The sequence below is a fragment of the Phodopus roborovskii genome, unplaced genomic scaffold, assembly GCF_943737965.1.
Source record: "Phodopus roborovskii unplaced genomic scaffold, PHOROB, whole genome shotgun sequence".
Lineage (NCBI taxonomy): Eukaryota > Metazoa > Chordata > Mammalia > Rodentia > Cricetidae > Phodopus > Phodopus roborovskii.
The window spans coordinates 17,412,077-17,433,013 of record NW_026126410.1 but is presented as its reverse complement, the minus strand read 5'-3'; the positions used below and the strand labels follow the sequence as shown (position 1 = coordinate 17,433,013).

At 39.7% G+C, this 20,937-nt stretch overlaps 1 protein-coding gene across 1 annotated transcript in view; it reads right to left on the bottom strand.

The window, feature by feature from the left end:
* Nucleotides 1-17,802: 17,802 nt before the first annotated feature.
* The window catches only part of C6 (complement C6), a 66,063-nt gene continuing 62,928 nt past the window's right edge, over nt 17,803-20,937 (bottom strand). Inside the window, exon 17 of the mRNA XM_051182490.1 lies at nt 17,803-18,193. Within this exon, the coding sequence (XP_051038447.1) occupies nt 18,012-18,193 (182 nt within the window). The 3' untranslated portion in view covers nt 17,803-18,011. The remainder of the gene's footprint in view (nt 18,194-20,937) is intronic.

Below are 20,937 nucleotides of genomic sequence, written 5' to 3'. Positions count from 1 at the left end.
TTTTGTATTCATCACAGGAGAAATACATCAGTATAAAGTCTCAATTCTGAACATCTATGCTCCAAATACAAAAGCGGCCACATTCATAAAAGAAACACTACTGAAACTCAAAGCTCATATAAAACCTCACACACTCATAGTGGAAGACTTCAACATCCCACTCTCACCACTAGATAGGATCACTAGACAGAAACTTAACAAGGAAACAAAAGAACTAACAGAAGTTACGTTCCAATTGGGATTAACAGACATCTATAGAACATTCCACCCAAACACAAAAGAATATACCTTCTTCTCAACTCCACATGGAACCTTCTCCAAAGTCAACCACATACTAGGCAACATAACAAACCTCAACAGATACAAAATAATTGAAATAGCCCTCTGTATCTTATCAGACCACCATGCTTTAAAGTTGGAATTCAACAACAACACAAATTGTAGAAACCCTACAAACTCATGGAAATTGAACAATGCACAATTGTACCATTCCTGGGTCAAGGAAGAAATAAAGAAATTAAAGATTTCCTAGAATTCAACAAGAATGAAGACACAGCATACCCAAAGTTATGGGACATTTTGAAAGCAGTGCTATGAGGAAAGTTCATTGCACTAAGTGCCCACATGAAGAAAACAAAGGATAGTGACAGCAACTTCATACAAGAAACTCAGCCTCATAGCTCTGCTATCAACCTATCTGCTCTGGATCCTGAACTTAGGCTTGTGCACAACTGGGCTGTGATTCTCGATGCTCAGTGTAGTACCAGCAGCTATAAGTGCAGCCAACGAACACTAATGATGGCTTTCCTTTTACTGAAACAGACTATTTTCCTCATATAAAATCTCCTGATTATAGTTTTCCCTCAGTTTACTCCTGTTAGCTCTGCCCCTCTCCCTTTCCATCTGGATCCACCCTCTTTCTGTTTCTCAGTAGAAAACAAACAGGATTCTAAGAGATAATAATATAATAACAGAACAAAAACTAACATGCCAAAATAGGACAAAGCAAACAGAGGGAAAAGAACCCAAGAAAAGACATAAGAAACAGATATAGATGTAGAGACCCACTCATTCATACTCAGCAACACCTTCAAAACACTAAACTGGAAGTCATCATGCATAGGCAAAGGGCTTGTAGGGGTAAAAAGAGAGTAAAAATTCTTCTAAAATGATTAAAAACGAAAAGAGCCATGACATGCCATTCTAAGACCAGGGACCTCCAAAGATGTTGAGTTTTTTTCTGTTGGACATCTCAGCTGGCCCTTTAGAGTAGTTTGTTTCTCCAGTGAGACTGTCTTGCAGAAAATTCTGTTTTCAATTGGAGGCAGTGTCTCAGTTAGGGATGGAGGGTTGTGTCCACTTCTCCTTTCTGCTCTAAGGCACAATTTAGTGCAGTCTCTGTGCATGCTGCCTCAGTCTCTGTGAGTTCATATCTGCATTGGTCTTGCTGAGTTAGAGGAACAGGGTCCTCTATCCTTTCTGGGTCTTATACTCTTTCTGCCTCCCCTTCTGCAGCATTCCCTGAGCCCTAAAGGGAGTAATTTGATACAGATATCCCATTTAGGGGTGAGTGATCCAGGTTTAACTCTACCCAGTTTACTGTGTGCCTACCAACCTCTAAATAATTATACAAACAGGTGATGTGATCTACAGCTGTGATTATGTCTTGCAGCTGCAAAGCCATTTTCCCAGTTAGAAAATAAAAACATATTAAAACATATCCTATATTCTGTATAAAAATCACAGTGCTTTAGTAATTCTTGCTTGTTACTCTGAGATGGGAAAAACTTTATTTTCCTCTGATTATGCACTTTTCAGAAGAATAGCAATGCATAACAACGGAATTATGTGCTCTATACGAGCTGTTTTAACAGAAATTGCATATTGGTTCAGGTTATTAATTGTGGTTATCCACAGATATGGCATTCAATCCATGTTATGATAGAAAAGCCACAAATTTCTGTTTTGACTTATCATTAAATACTTTCTAAATTACAGAAAAATTAAAAAATAATTAGAATAGTTCCATGTAAGATTGATTCACATTTATCCGTTCTGTTTCTTTACATTTTTTTTTTTTTTGTGTGTGTGTGTGTTTGGGTGTTTGAAATCACATACACATACATACTTTTTGAGTTATATTTACATATTATATATTTTTCTCTGAGCCACTTGGGTATGAGATGGATATTCTTTTCTTTTTCTTACACATGATGACTGTATTGTATTTATCCCAAGAACAGATACTCCTTACAGGCTGTCTATTGTTACATAACAAGCCAATTTATACTCCCTGGTATAAAGCAACAGCCACTTTGTACTTCTTGTGGGTTCTGCGAACAGGAATTTGGATTGAGAACATTGAAGTGGGTTGCCTCTGCTTCACATAATGTAGAGAAAGACACAAACATCAGAAGGTGTTTCAAGTACCCGGAAACTGAATATCTAGAGCCCTCTTCATTCAAATAGTCGATATCTGGACCAAGATCCAGGCTAAGTCATGTGGTTTTGTCAACACATTTGGCTTCTTTGTGTGTCTTTACTTTCCTCATAGTATAGCAACCTTAGGGTCATTGGATTTCTACCATGCCTTTCAGGGCACCCAGCACAATTATTTCTGTGAATAGGCAAAAACTTTAGTCTCTCTCTCTCTCTCTCTCTCTCTCTCTCTCTCTCTCTCTCTTTTAATTGACTGCCTCTGAAGCATTAATATAATTTGTCACATATAACTTCTATGGTAACTTAAGGACAAGGTATTGCTGTTATGAACACAGTTACTTCTGAATTAAGGTATCTTTGAGTATAAGTAGCAAGGAGGAAATTTAATCAATAAAAATAATAAAATTCTTTACAGATGATTTCCCCTCATCTGATTCAGGGACCTGCATCCCACACACTTGTCTAAGCCATATGGGAGGGCAGATGGGGCCTTGTTGAAGGGCTTTAACTGATTGATATCAACTAATTGAGTCTAAGGCAGAGGTTAGGAATAGTCTCTCCTGAAATGCTGGCCTTCAGATGGGAGGATAAATGGGTTTGGGGGGAAGACAGACAACTAGATACTGCTTACTACTGCATAATATTAGATTTTAAGCTCTGCCACGCTTGTTAGAAATTGGAATAAAGACTCTACTTCTATGTTATTGTAAAGGAGTTCCAGAGTTCTTTAGAATTCAGTTTGATAATCAATCAGTAACAAATATGCATAGGGAATGATTTGGTAATCAAAAAATATAAAACAGGTCTAATTAACTCTATTATACTTATAAAAACAGTATTTCCAATATTCTATAATAATATTCAAATTAATACTTTCCAAGGAAAGTGTTTGACATTTTTGAATTTCTGTTTATTTTTTTAGTCCTATTAGGTAAATTATTTGTACAAGGATTTATTTAATCATTTCATCTTAATTATTCTAATCAATTTCTCTGTGGATTGATGGATGTAATTCAACATATGCTTAAAATGAGAAATCATCATTCTTTTATTCTATTTTGATTTCATTTCCCTGTTTCTCCTCAAAGTATGCTAGTGATTATAGGCCATGTTAAAGAGTGTTGGTTTCCTTTCTCAGCAAGCCCCAGAGAATATTGTTCTGGAACACAGTTTAGGGACATGAAAGAGATTGTCTTTTCATGGCATCAGGGTGTTTGGTAAACTCATCCTAAAGTCACACAGGTAGACTGGGTGAAGATGTAATAAACCAGCCCTGAATTTCAACAGCTGAAAACAAGAAACTGTTGTAAATATTTTTTGTTTGTTTGTTTGTTTTGGGTTCTTTTCTTTTGCTTAATCCACATATCCACAGAAATGCATCAGAGGGCTGGGGCTTAGTTCACATTAGTAGCCAATGGACATGGAATGATGGAACATTTGCTATCTCAGTGTGATTTAGGGTTGGGGAACTATGGGTGAATCTTCTTGTAAACTCTGTCAAGAAGCTATCTTACGCAGCAGCAGCAGCAGCAGCAACAACAACAACAACATCATCATCATCATCAACAACAACAACAACAACAACACACACACACACACACCAACCACATTTCAGAAGAAATAGAGAGAGCTGTTATTATATTATAATTTTGCCTGTAAAAACTGGACTTTCAGCTAGATTTATTTAAGGTTAAATAGCCACTCAGGCGTTGCTATCGATGTTGGGGTTTAGGCTTCCATTTTGTGTGTACATTTGTATGTGTGTATCTATGTATGTTCAGAGGCATGTGCATCTGTGTGAAAACTGGAGGTGGACAATAGATGTCTTCGTCTATTGCTGTTGATCAGGACTTATCATTGAATATGGAGCTCACTGATTCAGCCAGATAGGCTAGCTACCAAATTCCAGGAGTCCTTATGTCTGGATTACAAATGGAGTTCCATCATCCTTGGCTGTTTTTTTTTTTTAATTTATTCACAATTATTATTTTACATTCTAACTGCAGTTTCCCCTCCTACCATTTCTCCCAGTCCCTTTCCCCTAGTGCCTCTCTGCACCTCCCCTCATACACTACTCATGTGTTTCTATTCAGAAAAGGCCGGCAGAAACATGGCATATCAAGTTGCAGTAAGTCTAGGCACATCCCCTTGTATAAAGGCTGGGCAAGGCAACCCAGTATGAGGAAAAAGGCTCCCAAAAGCCAGGAAAAGAATCAGAAATGGCCCCTGCTCCCACTGTTAAGAGTCCTACAAGAAGACCAAGTTATACAACTGTAACATATATGCAGAGTGCCTCGGTCGGTCCCATACAGACTCCCTGGTTGATGGCTCAGACTCTATGAGCCGCTATTAGCCAAGATTAACTGATTCTGAATTTTCTTGTGATGTCCTTGATCCCTCTTGCTCCTATAATCCTTCCTCCATCTCTTCTGCAGGATCCCCCAAGCTCAGCCTAAGGTTTGGCTGTGGGTCTGCATCTGTTTCCATCAGATGCTAGATGAAATCGCTCTGATGACAATTGGGGTAGGTGTCAATCTACGAGTATAGAAGAATATCCGTAGGCGTCGTTACATTGTCATAAAAAATCCAATTGTGTCATCCTTGCAGATTCCTGGGAGATTCCCTTGCACCAGGTTTATACCTTCTCCCTAAATTCTACTCCTTTCCAGTCATCTCTTTGACTGGACCCCCCTCTCCGCCCGCCATCTACTCTCAACCTTATCACCTCATGTTCCCATCCCCATCTGCTTCCAGTCCACCCACAAGATCTCTTCTATTTCCCCTTTGCAGGGAGATCCATGTGTCCCTTCCTCGCACCTTGCACCCTCCTTGTACCTAGTCTCTCTGGGTCTGTGGATTGTAGCATGGGTATCCTTCACTTTACAGCTAATATCTACTTATAAGGGAGTAAACACTATATTTGCCTTTCTAGGTCTGGGTTACTTCACTCAGAATGATTTTTTTTAGTCCCACCCTTTGCCTTCAAATTTTATGATAATCATTGTTTTTAACAGGTGAATGGTATTCCATTGTGTAAATGTACCACATTTTCTTTATCCACTCTTCCATTGAGGGACATCTAGGTTGCTTCTAGGTTCTGGTTATTATGAATAAAGCTACTATGAGCATAGTTGAGCAAGTGTCCTTGTGGTTAGATTGAGCATCCTTTAGGTATATGACTTTTTTCTCTCCAAGTTGTATCCCTTTGATCTCCGTTGGTTGTCTTATTGCTCTAGCTAGAACTTTTGCACTAAACTGAATAGATATGGAGACAGTGCACAGCCTTGTCTTGTTCCTTATTTTAGTGGAATTGCTTTGGGTTTCTTTCCATTTAATTTTATGTTGGCTGTTTGCTTGCTGTATATTGCTTTTATTGTGTTTAGGTATATTCCTTTTATCCCCAATCTCTTCAAAATTTATATCATGATTGGGGTGTTGGATTTTGTCAAAAGCTTTTTCAACATCTAATACGATTATCATATGTTTTTTTCTTTTTGTTTGTTTATATGTTGTATTACATGGACAAGATTTTCATATGTTGAAACATCCCTGTATCTCTGGAATGATGTGGTCTTTGTTTTGGTTTTTGAGTGTTTTATTGAGTATTTTTGCATTGATGATCTTGGGAGACATTTGTCTGTAATACTCTTTCTTTGTTTGTGTGGTCCTTGTGTCCTACAAGTTTGAGTATGCTATGCACTCATTTTCATTGAAGTCCAGCAAGTCTTTAATTTCTTTCTTTATTTTGGTTCAGTGGTCATTCAAGTAGAGATTTGTTTAGTTTTTATTAGTTTGTAAGCTTTCTGTTGTTGAAATCCAGCTTTAATCCCTAGTAGTCTGGTAAGATACAGGGAGTTCTTTTGATTTTCTTGTAACTGTTGAAACTTGCTTTGTGATTAAGTATGTGGTCGATTTTAGAGAACATTCTGCGAGGTGCTGAGAAGAGAGGTGTTTCCTTTTGTGTTTGGGTGAAATGTTCTATAGATGTCTGTTAGGTTCAAATTTTTCATTTTTTATGTGAGTGCTAAGGATCCAAATCCAGAGACTCATGTTTGGATGACAAGAACATTAGTGGCTGAGCAATCTCCACAGCTCCTAGGCTTGATTTTTAAACTTAACTGTTTAGTATAAATTATTTTTATTTCTTTATGACACTATCTGTATCTATAACATTTAGAAGTCACTTACTGTTTCCTACTTTGTGCAATACTGGTTCAAGTATACCATCCCTACATTAGTCCTTAAGTTCATACATAATCTACATGATTATAATCCTAGATCTAGTGACCTAGCAAGAATTTAGGATATTCTTAGAAATGAATGAATGATATAAGTGAGGCTCACAAATTTGGCTAAAAACTGCCAAACATCCCTCCTATGAGTAGGTACAGAACAGGAGGGCCTGTACTATCTAAGCTATCAGTCTGTTTTCACAAGAAGAAGGCAAAACTGAGTTTTCATTTCCAGTTATAAAACACATGCAGTTTGGATAAAATATAGAAGAAAAAAATCTAGACTTCACAAAAAACAGAGGAAAATAACCCTTCTCCACATTTTTTTTTTTTCAATATATGTATTTCCAGTCATTATTCTTCCTGGCATTATTTTATTTTTGTTTTGTTGGAAAAGAGGCCTTATGGGGTCCAGGTTAATCTCAAACTTACTATATAACTATATAACCTCCAATCCTCCTGTATCCATCTCCCAAATGATGGGATTATAGGTATGTAGCACAATGCCTGGCTGAGAGCCATTTATACTCCCAGAAATTTCACAGTCTGGTTTTTAAGTTTTTACCATGCTCATTAAAGTCATTAAAAAAAGATATCAGTGACCTCATACTTTGTTATCATCTGCTGTGACCCTAATTTATTATTGGATGTTTAAGCTGTGTCATTGTTTGTTATTATAAATAATATTGTGACAAATAGCCTTCTATATAAATCTCTGCAACTATGACTTTTGGTGTACCATCTGTCCCCTGGAGCCCCTTGATTGGTGACATCTAACTTCACTAACAGAGAGTGGACATGTGGAGCTAAAACTCTGCAGCCAGAACTTGTCAAGAAGACAAATAAGGAAGCAGTGGCCTGTCTCACATGCATAAACAGACTGGGTACAACTATGAGTTTGCAGGGGTTTCTTTGCTTAGATGTAGGATTCCTCATTGATTCCACTGGCAGTGTAATCCAAAAGAACAAAGGTGACCTTAGGGGACACAGGCCATTTGGAATTCAATTACTGGAGCTATGGGGCAGTTTGGCACCCAAGGCCAATTAGAATAATCACACTCCATCAGCATCTCATTGAGGATTAGGATTTGGATGAGGATGGGGATGAGGTGTAGCTTGTCTCTTGTAACAAACAAAGAAACTCAACCTTCTAAGCTAAGCAGCATTTAGTATTGTGGGAGTTTTTGTAGAAGGGGGGGGGAACATACCTAAAATATATTGTGATCTTTACTAAAGACTGAAAGAAGAATCCTTCAGTTACATTGAAACATCATGCCACTAGAATACTGGAATTTTAAGATCTTATTTTTACAACATCCAAGGAACTTGACAAATTCATACAATCCCCTAAATGGAGGAATTATTTTTGTCAGCATATGGCAGAATCAACAAAATCAATATATGTATGTATGTATGTATGTATGTATGTGTATACACACACACACACACACACACACACACACACACACAGAGATACATATCTGATTTAATTATCAGCCACCTAGGCAACACAGAGAGATGCTCACCACTCATTTCTGTTAGCCTTGGAGGATAGGCCTCTTACTTTGATATAGAATTTATTGAATCTTGTAGGACAGGGTTGGAGATTCCCAACCTAAATTCCAGGTATTTAATATGCTCTGGTGCTGCTCTCAGCTTCATGATGATAATTTTATTGCCAGCTCTTAACACTTATTGTACTAAATTGCTGTATTAATATTAATATCAGAGTGTGAAGAATTCAACTGGTAAATGGTATGCAAATTAGAGTAATGCAGACTTTAATGGGTTAGTGCACTAAAAAGTTCTTTGAGACAAAAGTAACTGAAGAGGTAAAAGATCAACTAATCATCATTAAAAGGGAAAATTGTTACAAGAAAAAGAAAAATACTTTTAAGCATGTGACTTGTTTTCAGGCAAGTGAATGTTATTGTTGGTGTGACCTTTGATTATCCTATGGACAACAAACAGGAAGCTTTGAAAAAATTTGCCCTATTTTGAATGATATATATTGTGTATCTCTGTGTGGGTTCACGCATGTGAATGCAGGTGTCCAAAGAAATCCTAGGAAAGAGTGAATTGGAGCCAGGCATTCACAGGAAGAAGAGGTTGACAGAGTTATGTGGTCACGGAGGCAGTCATGTATCCTTAAACCAAGAATGTCAAGACTTGCTGGCAATTATTGGAAGCTAGAAGAGGCAAGGAAGGATGTCAGGTTTTCAGAGTGAACTGGTCTTTAAGACATCATATTTCAGATTGCTAGCCTAGAACTGTCAGATAATAAGTGCTTGTTTCAGCCAACCGGTTTGTAGCCCTTGGTTATGACAGCTCCTGCTTTCACTATGTTCTGTCAAATTTATTTCTGCTCCTACTAATTAAGTCTGGAACAGACCACGTAGATTTCCAGTCAGCTTGTGTTTTTAAAAGTTGGTTCAGGTTTGGTCTTCTATCTCATAGCTGATGTTCATTTCATAACATAACTTCACTTGTGGCCACTGCCTGCCTGTCTGCTTCTCTGTGTTTCTTTTATTAGAACTGTGATACTTGCCAATTTTCCAGTCCTTCTCTGTGCCTCGGGATTGAGGTACAGAAGGTTTGTTCCTTTCTTACCCCTAGACACATGACTTCACTATTCTCTCCCTCTTTCTCCGAGTGCTCTGCCATTCTTGCAAGCATCTTTCTTTCAGGACTAGACAGGAAGTGCTCTCAGCTCATGGAAGGGGGAAGTGCTTCAGCACAGACCAGCACCTTCAGAAGAACCCTTTCAGAAACCTCATCAAGGTCTGCAGTGCTGACATTCCATGGCAGGCAACAGGTCACAGAGAAGTGGCTTCCCAAGGTGGCAGTGCTATTGGCAATGACTCCACCCCACCTGAGCTTGGTTTTTCAAGGAAACAGAAACACAAGTCTTTTTCAGAAGCCTTAGCTGAATGCTCCTGACCACAAAAGCTGTCAGTCAGCTCTTGAATGCCTCTGACCCAGGAGGGAGGAGGAAGCAAGAACTCCCACTCTGAACACTGCATCCCCCACTCCTGCTGATACCTTTTCCTTCTGAGATCTGTTTCATTGGCAAGAGTTATGGGTGGGGCAGAGCTACATCAGCTTTGACGAAAGTTTCTTGACTCTTGCTGGTGGCTTGTCTTTGGCATGTGGGCCTATTTAGTGCATTTTACTCTTGTCTCAGGAACGCTGAAGGCAGGAGATGCATGCATCCTTCAGCACTCTCATTCAACTCTAATGACACTAAAAAACTATATTTTCTCAGGATTTTCCCTTTCTTTGTTTTTTCTCAACTTATATCACAAAGTTTTTAGATGTTATCAACGCTTTATGGTTAACAAAAGCAGGAATGTCTGAATTTAACATGCAAAGTGTGGGACAAATTCTACCAGGTGCTTGTGGCTCATTGCCACCTTCCCTGAAGCAGGAGCCCCACTGAGTGGGAGATATAGGAAAGCAGCATCTACACATCCACCTGCAAGGTAAGAATTAAGAGACTAAGGTTTTGACATCAACTATGAAATCAGGGTCTACTGTGGGGCGATTCATCTCAAAACTAGGTGTTCTTAAAGTGTGATCCCCTGGCAGTTTCAAGCAGTAATACCAAGGATATGGGACAGTACTCTTTACACCGTGGAAACAGAAATTATTTGGGAAATGTGTATATGTAGGTTGGGTGTTTGTAATATGCATTGTGGACTCTGAAGCTTCTGTATATTGGTTGATCGAAAAATGTTACAGGTTTCATTGTTTTTACATGTGAGGATAATGTTTATCACAGGCCTCAAAGGCCCTCAAAATCCCAGTGTATTTTGTGCAGTGTAAGATGATTTAGCAGGCACTCTGAGTTCTTGTGGGCAAGATCCTTGACCCCCAAATCTGGGCTTCTGCTAAAGAAAGAGGCCTCAGCTGGGGAGTTCCAGTTTCCAGTGAGATCCGAATATCGTGCAAAACCTTCCCAAGTTTCAGCTCAGCCCTTGTCCTCTTCTGCCCACTATTTGCCAGAGGTGAGTCTGGGCCCAATCAGGGCTGCCTGTCCCCTACAACCTCTCCCCTCCACCCTCCACCCCCGCCCGAACTCCCTGGGTTGGCCCCTGATTCTGCTGCTCCTGTTTCCTGTCTCCATCGAGAGCACCCTTGGGGCTCTGATACACACCCACCCATCCCAACGTGAGCCTGCCCCCCCCCCACCCTGTGCCCTACCCTAACCACGGTCCTGCTGCTCTGGTTGAACACTAGGACAGAGGGTGGAGCCAACAGTCCATCCTACTTCGGAGACTTCTCAGGGCAACTCTGAACAAAGGAGACCTGACTATCTACACAGGACCACCCATAATTTCCACCTGCTTGGTCTCTGACCCCACCTCCAGTCCTCTGCTGGAGTCCTGGGCCCCTCCCAGACATATGCCTATCTCTGCAGGACCACTGTGAGTACCTGCTGGCATCTTCTACTGGATTCTCATCCTTGACCCCATCCCTGGGTCCCTGTCTGCGGAGAGACCTCCTAGAGAGCTTGGACTACACAGAGCTACAGATATTGAATCTCTGACCCACATAAGCCCATTGGGGAAGTACCATAGAGAGAGGGGGAGACCCCACCAACACCTACTGGAAGAAGCTATGGGAAGAAGGCAATACAAGAAAACACCTAACAACAGAAAGACAAACATGACACCACCAGAATCTAGGGAATTTACACCAACTAGAACGGAACACAACAACAAAGCAGAGGAAGCAGAAGGGACTTCAAAATTACCATCATAAAAATGATAGAGGCCCTCAAAGAAGATGTGAGAAAATCTCTTAAAGAAATGGAGGAAAAAACAAACAAAAATGTGGAAGAAAGGAACAAATTCCTTAAGGAAAGTACAGAAAGCCAAGAAAAAACAATTAAGCAGGTGAAGGAAACAGTTCAAGACTTGAAAACTGAAATAGAGAAAATAAAGGCAACACAAACTGAAGGAATGCTGGAAATAGAAAAACTGGGCAAAAAATTGGGAACTACAGATACAAGCATAACCAACAGAATTCAAGAGATGGAAGAGAGAATCTCAGGCACAGAAGATAAACTAGAAGAAATAGATTCATCAACCAAAGAAAATCATAAATCCAACAAATCCTTAACACAAAACATCCAGGAAATGTGGGACACCATGAAAAGACCAAACCTAAGAATAATAGGCATAGAGGAAGGTGAGGAAGCCCAGCTCAAAGGTGCTGAAAACATATTCAACAAAATCATCGAGGAAAACTTTCCCAATATGAAGAAGGACATGCCCATGAAAGTACAAGAAGCATAGTGAACCCCAAATAGGCTGAACCAAAGGAAAAAGAACCCTCGGCATATAATAATCAAAACACCTAGCATACAGAATAAAGAAAGAATATTAAGAGCAGCGAAGGAAAAAGGACAGGTAACATATAAAGGCAGACCTATCAAAATTACACCTGACTTCTCCATGGAAACCCTCAAGGCCAGAAGGTCCTGGATAGATGTTCTAAAAGTATTAAGAGAACACGGATGCCAGGCTAGGCTACTATATCCAGCAAAACTCTCAATCACTATAGATGGGGAAAACATGATATTTAATGACAAAACCAGATTTTCCCAATATGTATCTACAAATCCAGCCCTACAGAAAGTATTGGAAGGAAAACTCCAACCCAAGGAAGGTAACTACACCCACAAAAATGTAAGCAACAGATAATCCAACTACACCAGAAACCAAAGTTAAAGCAGAACAAATATATTCACAATACCACTGCCAACAAGAAATATAAAACAAATAAGCATCAACAATCAATGGTCCTTACCCTCAACATTAATGGTCTTAACTCATCTATAAAAAGACACAGGCTATCAGAATGGATACGAAGACAGACTCCATCCTTCTGCTGCATAAAAGAAACACATCTAAGCTTCAAAGATAGACATTACCTCAGGGTAAAGGGTTGGGAAAAGATTTTCCAATCAAATGGAAATAAGAAGCAAGCAGGTGTAGCAATCCTAATATCTAACAAGTTAGACTTCAAACCAAAATTAGTCAAAAGAGATGAAGAGGGTCATTTCATATTCATCACAGGAGAAATACATCAGTATAAAGTCTCAATTCTGAACATCTATGCTCCAAATACAAAAGCGGCCACATTCATAAAAAAAACACTACTGAAACTCAAAGCTCATATAAAACCTCACACACTCATAGTGGAAGACTTCAACATCCCACTCTCACCACTAGATAGGACCACTAGACAGAAACTTAACAAGGAAACAAAAGAACTAACAGAAGTTACGTTCCAATTGGGATTAACAGACATCTATAGAACATTCCACCCAAACACAAAAGAATATACCTTCTTCTCAACTCCACATGGAACCTTCTCCAAAGTCAACCACATACTAGGCAACATAACAAACCTCAACAGATACAAAATAATTGAAATAGCCCTCTGTATCTTATCAGACCACCATGCTTTAAAATTGGAATTCAACAACAACACAAATAGCAGAAAACCTGCAAACTCATGAAAACTGAGCAATGTGCAATTGTACCACTCCTGGGTCAAAGAAGAAATAAAGAAAGAAATTAAAGACTTTCTAATATTCAACCAGAATGAGGACACAACATACCCGAACTTATGGGACACCTTGAAAGCAGTGCTTCGAGGGAAGTTCATTGCACTAAGTGCCCATATGAAGAAAACAGAGGATAGTCACATAAGAGAATTAACAGCGCAACTAAAAGCCTTAGAACAGAGAGAAGCGAATTCATCCCAGGAAATAATCAACTTGAGGGCTGAAATCAACAAAATAGAAACAAGGAATACAATACAAAAAAATCAATGCAACGAAGAGTTGGTTTTTTGAGAAAATCAACAAGATAGACAAACCTTTATCCAAATTAATGAAAAAACAGAGAGAGAACGTGCAAATTAACAAAATCAGAAACGAAAAGGGGAACATAACAATAGACAGAGAGGAAATCCAGACAATTTTCAGGTCATACTTTGAAAATCTGTATTCCACAAAAATTGAAAATTCAAAAGAAATGGACAAATTTCTGGATATCTATCACTTACCAAAACTAAATCAAGAACAGACAAACAACTTAAATAGACCTATAACCCGCAATGAAATAGAAGCAGTCATCGAAAGCTTTCCAACCAAAAAAAGTCCAGGGCCAGATGGATTCAATGCAGAATTCTACCAGACATTCAAGGAAGAACTAATACCACTACTCCTCAAACTGTTCCACAAGATAGAAACAGAAGTTTCATTGCCAACCTATTTTTATGAGGCCACAATAACCTTGGTACCCAAGCCTCACAAAGATACAACTAAGAATGAAAACTATAGACCATTATCCCTGATGAACATTGATGCAAAAATACTCAATAAAATATTGGCAAACCAAATTCAAGTATACATCAGAGAAATCATCCACCATGACCAAGTAGGCTTTATCCCTGGAATGCAGGGATGTTTTAACATATGAAAATCTATCAACGTGATCCACCATATAAACAAACAGAAAAGGAAAAACCATATGATTATCTCCCTAGATGTGCAAAAAGCCTTCGACAAAATTCAACACCCTTTCATGATAAAGGTCTTGGAGAGGTCAGCGATAACAGGAACATACCTAAACATAATAAGAGCAACATACAGCAAACCAACTGCGAACATCAAACTGAATGGAGAGAAACTTAAGCCAATTACTCTAAAATTAGGAACAAGACAAGGCTGCCCTCTCTCTCCATATCTCTTCAATATCTTACTAGAAGTTCTAGCTAATGCTGTAAGACAACAAAAGGAGATCAAGGGGATCCAAATTGGAAAGGAAGAAGTCAAACTTTCTCTATTTGCAGATGATAGGATAGTTTACATAACCGACCTCACAAACTCTACCAGGGAACTCCTACAGGTGATAAACACCTTCAGCAAACTAGCACGATACAAGATAAACTCAAAAAAATCAGTAGTCCTACTTTTTTCAGACAACAAAGAGACAGAGAAAGAAATCAGAGAAACAACACACTTTATAATAGCCACAAGCACCATAAAGTATCTTGGTGTAACGCTTACCAAACAAGTAAAAGACCTATATAATAAGAACTTTGTGGCTCTAAAGAAAGAAATTAAAGAAGATACCAAAAAATGGAAAGATCTCCTATGCTCTTGGATAGGTAGGATAAACATAGTAAAAATGGCAATCTTGCCAAAAGCAATCTACAGATTCAATGCAACCCCCATTAAAATCCCACCACAATTCTTCACTGACCTTGAAAAGATAATAAACTTTATATGGAAAAACAAAAAACCCAGGATAGCCAAAACAACCCTATACAATAAAATAACTTCAGGAGGCATCACCATTCCTGACTTTAAGCTCTACTACAGAGCTATAGTTCTGAAAACAGCCTGGTATTGGCATAAAAATAGACAGGAATCGAATTGAAAATCCTGATACTAACCCACACACCTATGAACACCTGATTTTCGACAAAACAGCTAAAATTATACAATGGGGTGAAGACAGCATCTTCAACAAATGGTGCTGGCACAATTGGATGACGGTGTGTAGAAGACTGCAGATAGACCCATGTCTGTCGCCGTGCACAAAACTCATGTCCAAATGGATCAAAAACCTCAACATCAATCCAGCCACATTGAACCTCTTAGAAGAGAAAGTAGGAGGTACCCTTGAACAAATTGGTATAGGAGACCTCTTCCTGAACATAACTCCAGGGGCACAGACATTGAGAGAAACAATTAATAAATGGGACCTCTTCAAACTTAGAAGCTTCTGTAAAGCAAAGGACACAGTAGACAAGACCAGACGGCAGCCCACAGACTGGGAAAAGATTTTCACCAATCCTATATCCAACAAAGGGCTGATCTCCAAAATATACAAAGAACTCAAGAAACTAGTGAACAAAAACACCAAATATCCATATTAAAAAATGGGGTACAGAACTGAAGAAAGAATTCTCAATAGAGGAAATCAAAAAGGCTGGAAGACACTTAAGAAAATTTTCCACATCCCTAGCTATCAGGGAAATGCAAATCAAAATAACTTTGAGATACCATCTTACCCCTGCCAGAATGGCTAAAATTAGAAACACCAATGATGAATCATGTTGGAGAGGATGTGGAGAAAGTGGAAAACTCCTCCACTGCTGGTGGGAGTGCAAACTCATACAGCCATTTTGGAGATCAGTATGGCGGTTCCTCAGGAAAATGGGAATTAGTTTACCACAGGACCCGACAATCCCCCTCTTAGGCATATACCCAAAGGATTCACATCCATGCAACAAAGACATCTATTAAACTATGTTCATAGCAGCACTATTTGTAATAGCAAGAACCTGGAAGCAACCTAGATGCCCCTCAATTGAAGAATGGTTAATGAAGATGTGGCACATTTACACAATGGAATACTACTCTGCAGAAAAAAAATAATGGTATCTTGAAATTCACAGGCAAGTGGATGGCACTTGAAGAAACCATCCTGAATGAGGTAGCCCAGTCACAAAATAGGAACACAGTATGTACTCACTCATATATGGATTTTAGACCTAGATCAAAGTATCACTAGCCTATAATTCACATCACCAGAGGAACTAGGATACAAGGTGTATTCTAAGAGATTCATATAAAGTCCCTCACAGAACTGGGAAGGGACAAGTCCCCCAGAGCTCAGGTGAAGTGGGGGGGGCAGCGAATGGAGAGAGAAGCAGGAGAAAATGAGGGGGAGGAAAGGAAAACATGTGCGACCAGGAAGATTGAGCCTGGTTAGGAATAGAAGACAGGAAAAGAGAGAGAGAGAGAGAGAGAGAGAGAGAGAGAGAGAGAGAGAGAGAGAGAGAGAGAGAGAGAGGATAACATAAAAGAGGGAGCCAATATTGGTTTGAAGATAAAATTGAGCACAAAGAAAGGTGTAGAGAACTACAAGACTGTTGCCAATTAACAATTTGAGCTTCCGTGGAAAGGCTATCATAAATGCCCTTCCAGGAGAGTGAGATCAACAATTAACTTCTCCATGGAGCCCTCAACTAATGCCTGTTGGAAACAGGAGCAAACACCCATACATAAACACTGAGTCAAAGCAGAACTCAGATCCAGAGGGAGAGGAAAAGACCATGGGGCAGAAACACATAGAGACAGCTTACTTGAACAAGGAGGAGCTAACAGGCCACCAGACTGATAGCTGGTAAGGCAGCATGGGACTGACTCAAGCCCCCCTGAATATGGGTCTCAGCCAGAAGGACTGAGCAGTCTAAGAGACCACAGACAATGGAGCCAGGATGTATCCCTGGAGCATAAAAGGACTTTGTGAACACATCCCCCATGGAGGGATAACTGCCTTAATCTAGAGACAGGAGAGAAGTCCTAGTCCCTACTTCACATGATCTACATGTCAGATCTACATGACCCCTACTGGATGGCATTCCCCTACATATGGAATTGGGGTGGAGGGATGGGATGGGAGGGTGTTTAGAGTGCATGTGATGGGGCAGAGAGGGTAAAAGGGAGGGAAGGAGGGAGAGAGGAAGGGAGGGAGTGAGGGAGGTTGGGAGGGAGTGAGGGAGAGGGAACTGGGATTGACATGTAAAATAATAAATTAAATTAAAAAAATGCTTTGACTCCAAAATTTAAGTTCAAGGACAAGTTACTGGGGAAAAGGATTTCTATTTTTGTTTCCACAGAAAATGAAAAGATGTGGATTCCTTTCAGACTAAAGTGGCTTGATAAAGCCAGATCACCTGAAACAGAGTACCAGGTGATCCTTCATTCAAAACAGCTGGACAAAACAGCCCTACAGACTACAGCCAGGATATCTGAATCTTCTTCGAATCCCCCATGACAGTGCCCCTTACCAGCAGGAAGTAGTTTGGAAAGAACAACGCCTAAATTCCCAAATATTGTCCATAAATGTTTGTTTTCATTTAAATGGACTTGGTTATATAAAATAGAAAAAAAGATGATTTAGCATGTTTTTAAACATATGGATGTTTCAACTCAGAAGTAAGACACAGGACAACATATACTAGAATTAGATAGGGGTGATCAAATGGGAGTTGGTGGGAGGGTAGTGATATAAAGACAGCACAAAATAATTTTGTCCAATAATTTATGTCCATGCCAGTTTTCTCTTCATATAATGTTTTTAAAAATTACCTTTTAGGTTATCATACAAAGTAAAAAAAATTTTATCATGGCATCCCTGGATATAAGTGTCTTTATCCTCTGGTTACATCCATTCACTTTCCCCAATTCCTGTCCTTGTGCCCATCCCTGCTTTTGGAGGCACTGTTTTGAACTTATCAGCAACAATGCTAATCCAAACACCTCCCAGGGGTCAGTATTTCCACCTTCCTGTTTGCACACCTCACAGCTCCCACTGTACAGATGTTTACTCTTTTCGCACGTGTTGAGGATCCCATTATGACACAGTAGAGTTGGTTTCCATCCTTGGAGCACTGTGGGGGCAACAGGCAGACACAATTGGAAGTGTGGGCTGCAATGAAAGAGACAGTGTGAGTCATCTCAGATGGTCCATTGTGGCTTGGTTTTATTTAAGCCTTTCCTGTAGTACTGAGTTCCTTTTTGTCAATGAAGAGAAAGCTGAAACTAAGGTGACATTCCAAACTAAGATGGATGGATAGATGATAATTTGAGACAGCAGAGTGCCCTCCTAAGTTAATAATATTCCAGAACTGGGCCATTGTTGATCCCTTCTGTTCCTCATAACCTACAGCTAGTCAGGATTTGAGCTTTTTCTCTCACTCATTCTATTGAGCCATTTATACAAGGTTTGTGATGTGTCCTGTTCTTATATAACATTACAGTTATTATTTATTGGACATGAACTCTGAAACAATACAATACATTTATACTTTATTGAATCCTTACAAGTCTATGACCTGCCCTGTACCAGTTCTACAGATGAATAAACTAAACTCAGAGTTTGCCTCTAACCAAATAATAAATAGGAGGGGCGAGTATTTTAATGAATGGCCCCCATGCTCATCTAATGTAACTCTATGTCGTATTTACTTATTTCATACTAGAATACTACTTGGTTGTATCTGTGGTCTGTAATTTAATAAGCAGTTAATTTGGGTGATTCTCCCATGAGAGCCAGTTTTTGAGGCATCTAGTCACTGCATAGTTCATACAAATCCTGTGTTCATGCAATCATCTTCTGTTTTAATGTGTGTGTGTTTATGTGTGTGTGTGTGTGTGTTGCCACCAGGTATTTTCCTGGATTGCTCTCTAACTTATCTTACAGAGGCAGAGTGTCTTGTTGTGCTTGGAACTTGCCTGTTTTATCTAATCTGCAGTCAATTGGAGAAGGTAAGGGTAGTGGGAAAATCTTCTTTATTGTCAGAAGGATGGAGTTGGAGAAAGAAGACCAAGGGATTGTTCTACATTGTCTAAGCAAACCAGTTCTCTCAGGTCTTGAAAAGGTGCTATCACCTCTCTCTCTCTCTCTCTCTCTCCCCCCCCCCCCCCGTGTATCATGACTTGCAGGTACCAAACCTGTTTATTTTCAGCACCTAAGGGCCACTCCCACCATGTCTAGGAAGAAATCTGTCAGTGCTCAGTTCTCACACTTCCATGCTTATGAAATCCAGGTCAGAAGACTCATCTCTGTCTTACAGTTCTTATCACACTACTTTGTGTTGAAACGAGTCAGGCAAGAATTGGTTAACATGATGCCTTCCAGGAGGGATCATCAAAATCTGTTAAGTTAGCAGTGTGTGTGTGTGGGAAATGGGATGGGAGGGGGGTCGGGGAGGCATGGGAGGGAGGGAGAGGGAACTGGGATTGATGTGTAAAATAAGAAAAAATAATAAAATTGAAAAAAAAATTTAATTAAAATATTGCATAAAGAAAGAATTGTTTAATGTAAGTTCTGCAGGGGTTGTGATCAATCTGAGGAGAACAAAGAGTCCCTTATGTTCAGCCCCCTCACCAGACTGTAGAGGAACTTCCATAGGTGGGATGTTAAATGGGTTTTTGCTGAATGAATTTCCCCTTCCTGTTGGCTGGTTTGTTGGTAATGGGTATTTTTGTAATTCAGAAAGAATATTTAATATCCATAAAAATAGGTCCCCTAAGGGAGCCATTTCTTAAGTTCTGAAGAGAGAACATCTTGCTTCTTTGATATTCCACTTTAGACTATTTTAAATTTTTTTATAATTTCATTTTAAATAGGGAAGAAAAGGAGAAGCAGAGAGCCCAGTGCAATCTTGAACATAGTTTAAGCAAGATAGACCAATTCAACTTAATAATACTAGGACTACAACTTGCAGCAAGTGGCTTGGGTATAAAATACATCTCTAAATTCTCTTTCTTTGTAAATGCATTTGTTCATACCTTTTGATGGTGTGACTCCCAGCATTATTTACTGTGATGCAGACATTTGATCATGAGTTAAAGACTGGCAGAGGCAGAATTGGCTATTTTCTAATTGCATTTGATGCCTAATCCACAGGAGGCATTTTATGCCTGGTACCTAAGACTGGTTAAAAGTCCATAGCGAGGAAGTTCATAGGCTCTAGGAGCTCTGTGTGTGTGTGTGTGTGTGTGTGTGTGTGTGTGTGTGTGTGCGCGTGCGCGCGTGTGCACGCATGTGGGATGTCCCTGCTGCTGTTCTGTTAAGTGGACTTATTGCCAAACTGCTTTCTAAATCTTTACATTTATACCAGTAGATTAGTGCTGTTTTCAGTCTTTTCTGAGAAGCCTCTTTTGCCATGGGGCAGTCAGTCATTGGGGAGAGTAATAGCTGGTTAAAGTGCTGAGAATAAGAAACTGTTGCATTCTCAGCACTAAATAGGGCATTTATGTTGCCTCACCCACACAGAAGGCTCAGGGAACATCAAAGGAGAGAGGATGGAAAGGATGTAAGAGCTGGAGGATGGGAGAGATGCTGTGAAATGCTGCCTTCTGAAAACAATGTGGCCATTGCACTCATGAACCTAAGACAGCCTTGGTAACTGCATAAGATCTGCATGAAACAAGCCAGTGAAAAGGGAGAGCAGATCCTGAGATGAGGAGCTATTGGTGACTGATGCCTGCCTGGGGAGAAGGAATCAATTTTCTGGTTGAATGTGGCTGTTGGTGGGCTGCCATGTGCAGATGGATGGGCCCACATCCCTGCAGAGCCAGTAGCTGCACTTAGTGGGCCATGGAGGGTGACAAGGATGATGAGGAAGAAAAGGAGATATGGAGGCAGGAGGGGGAAATACTTGGAGT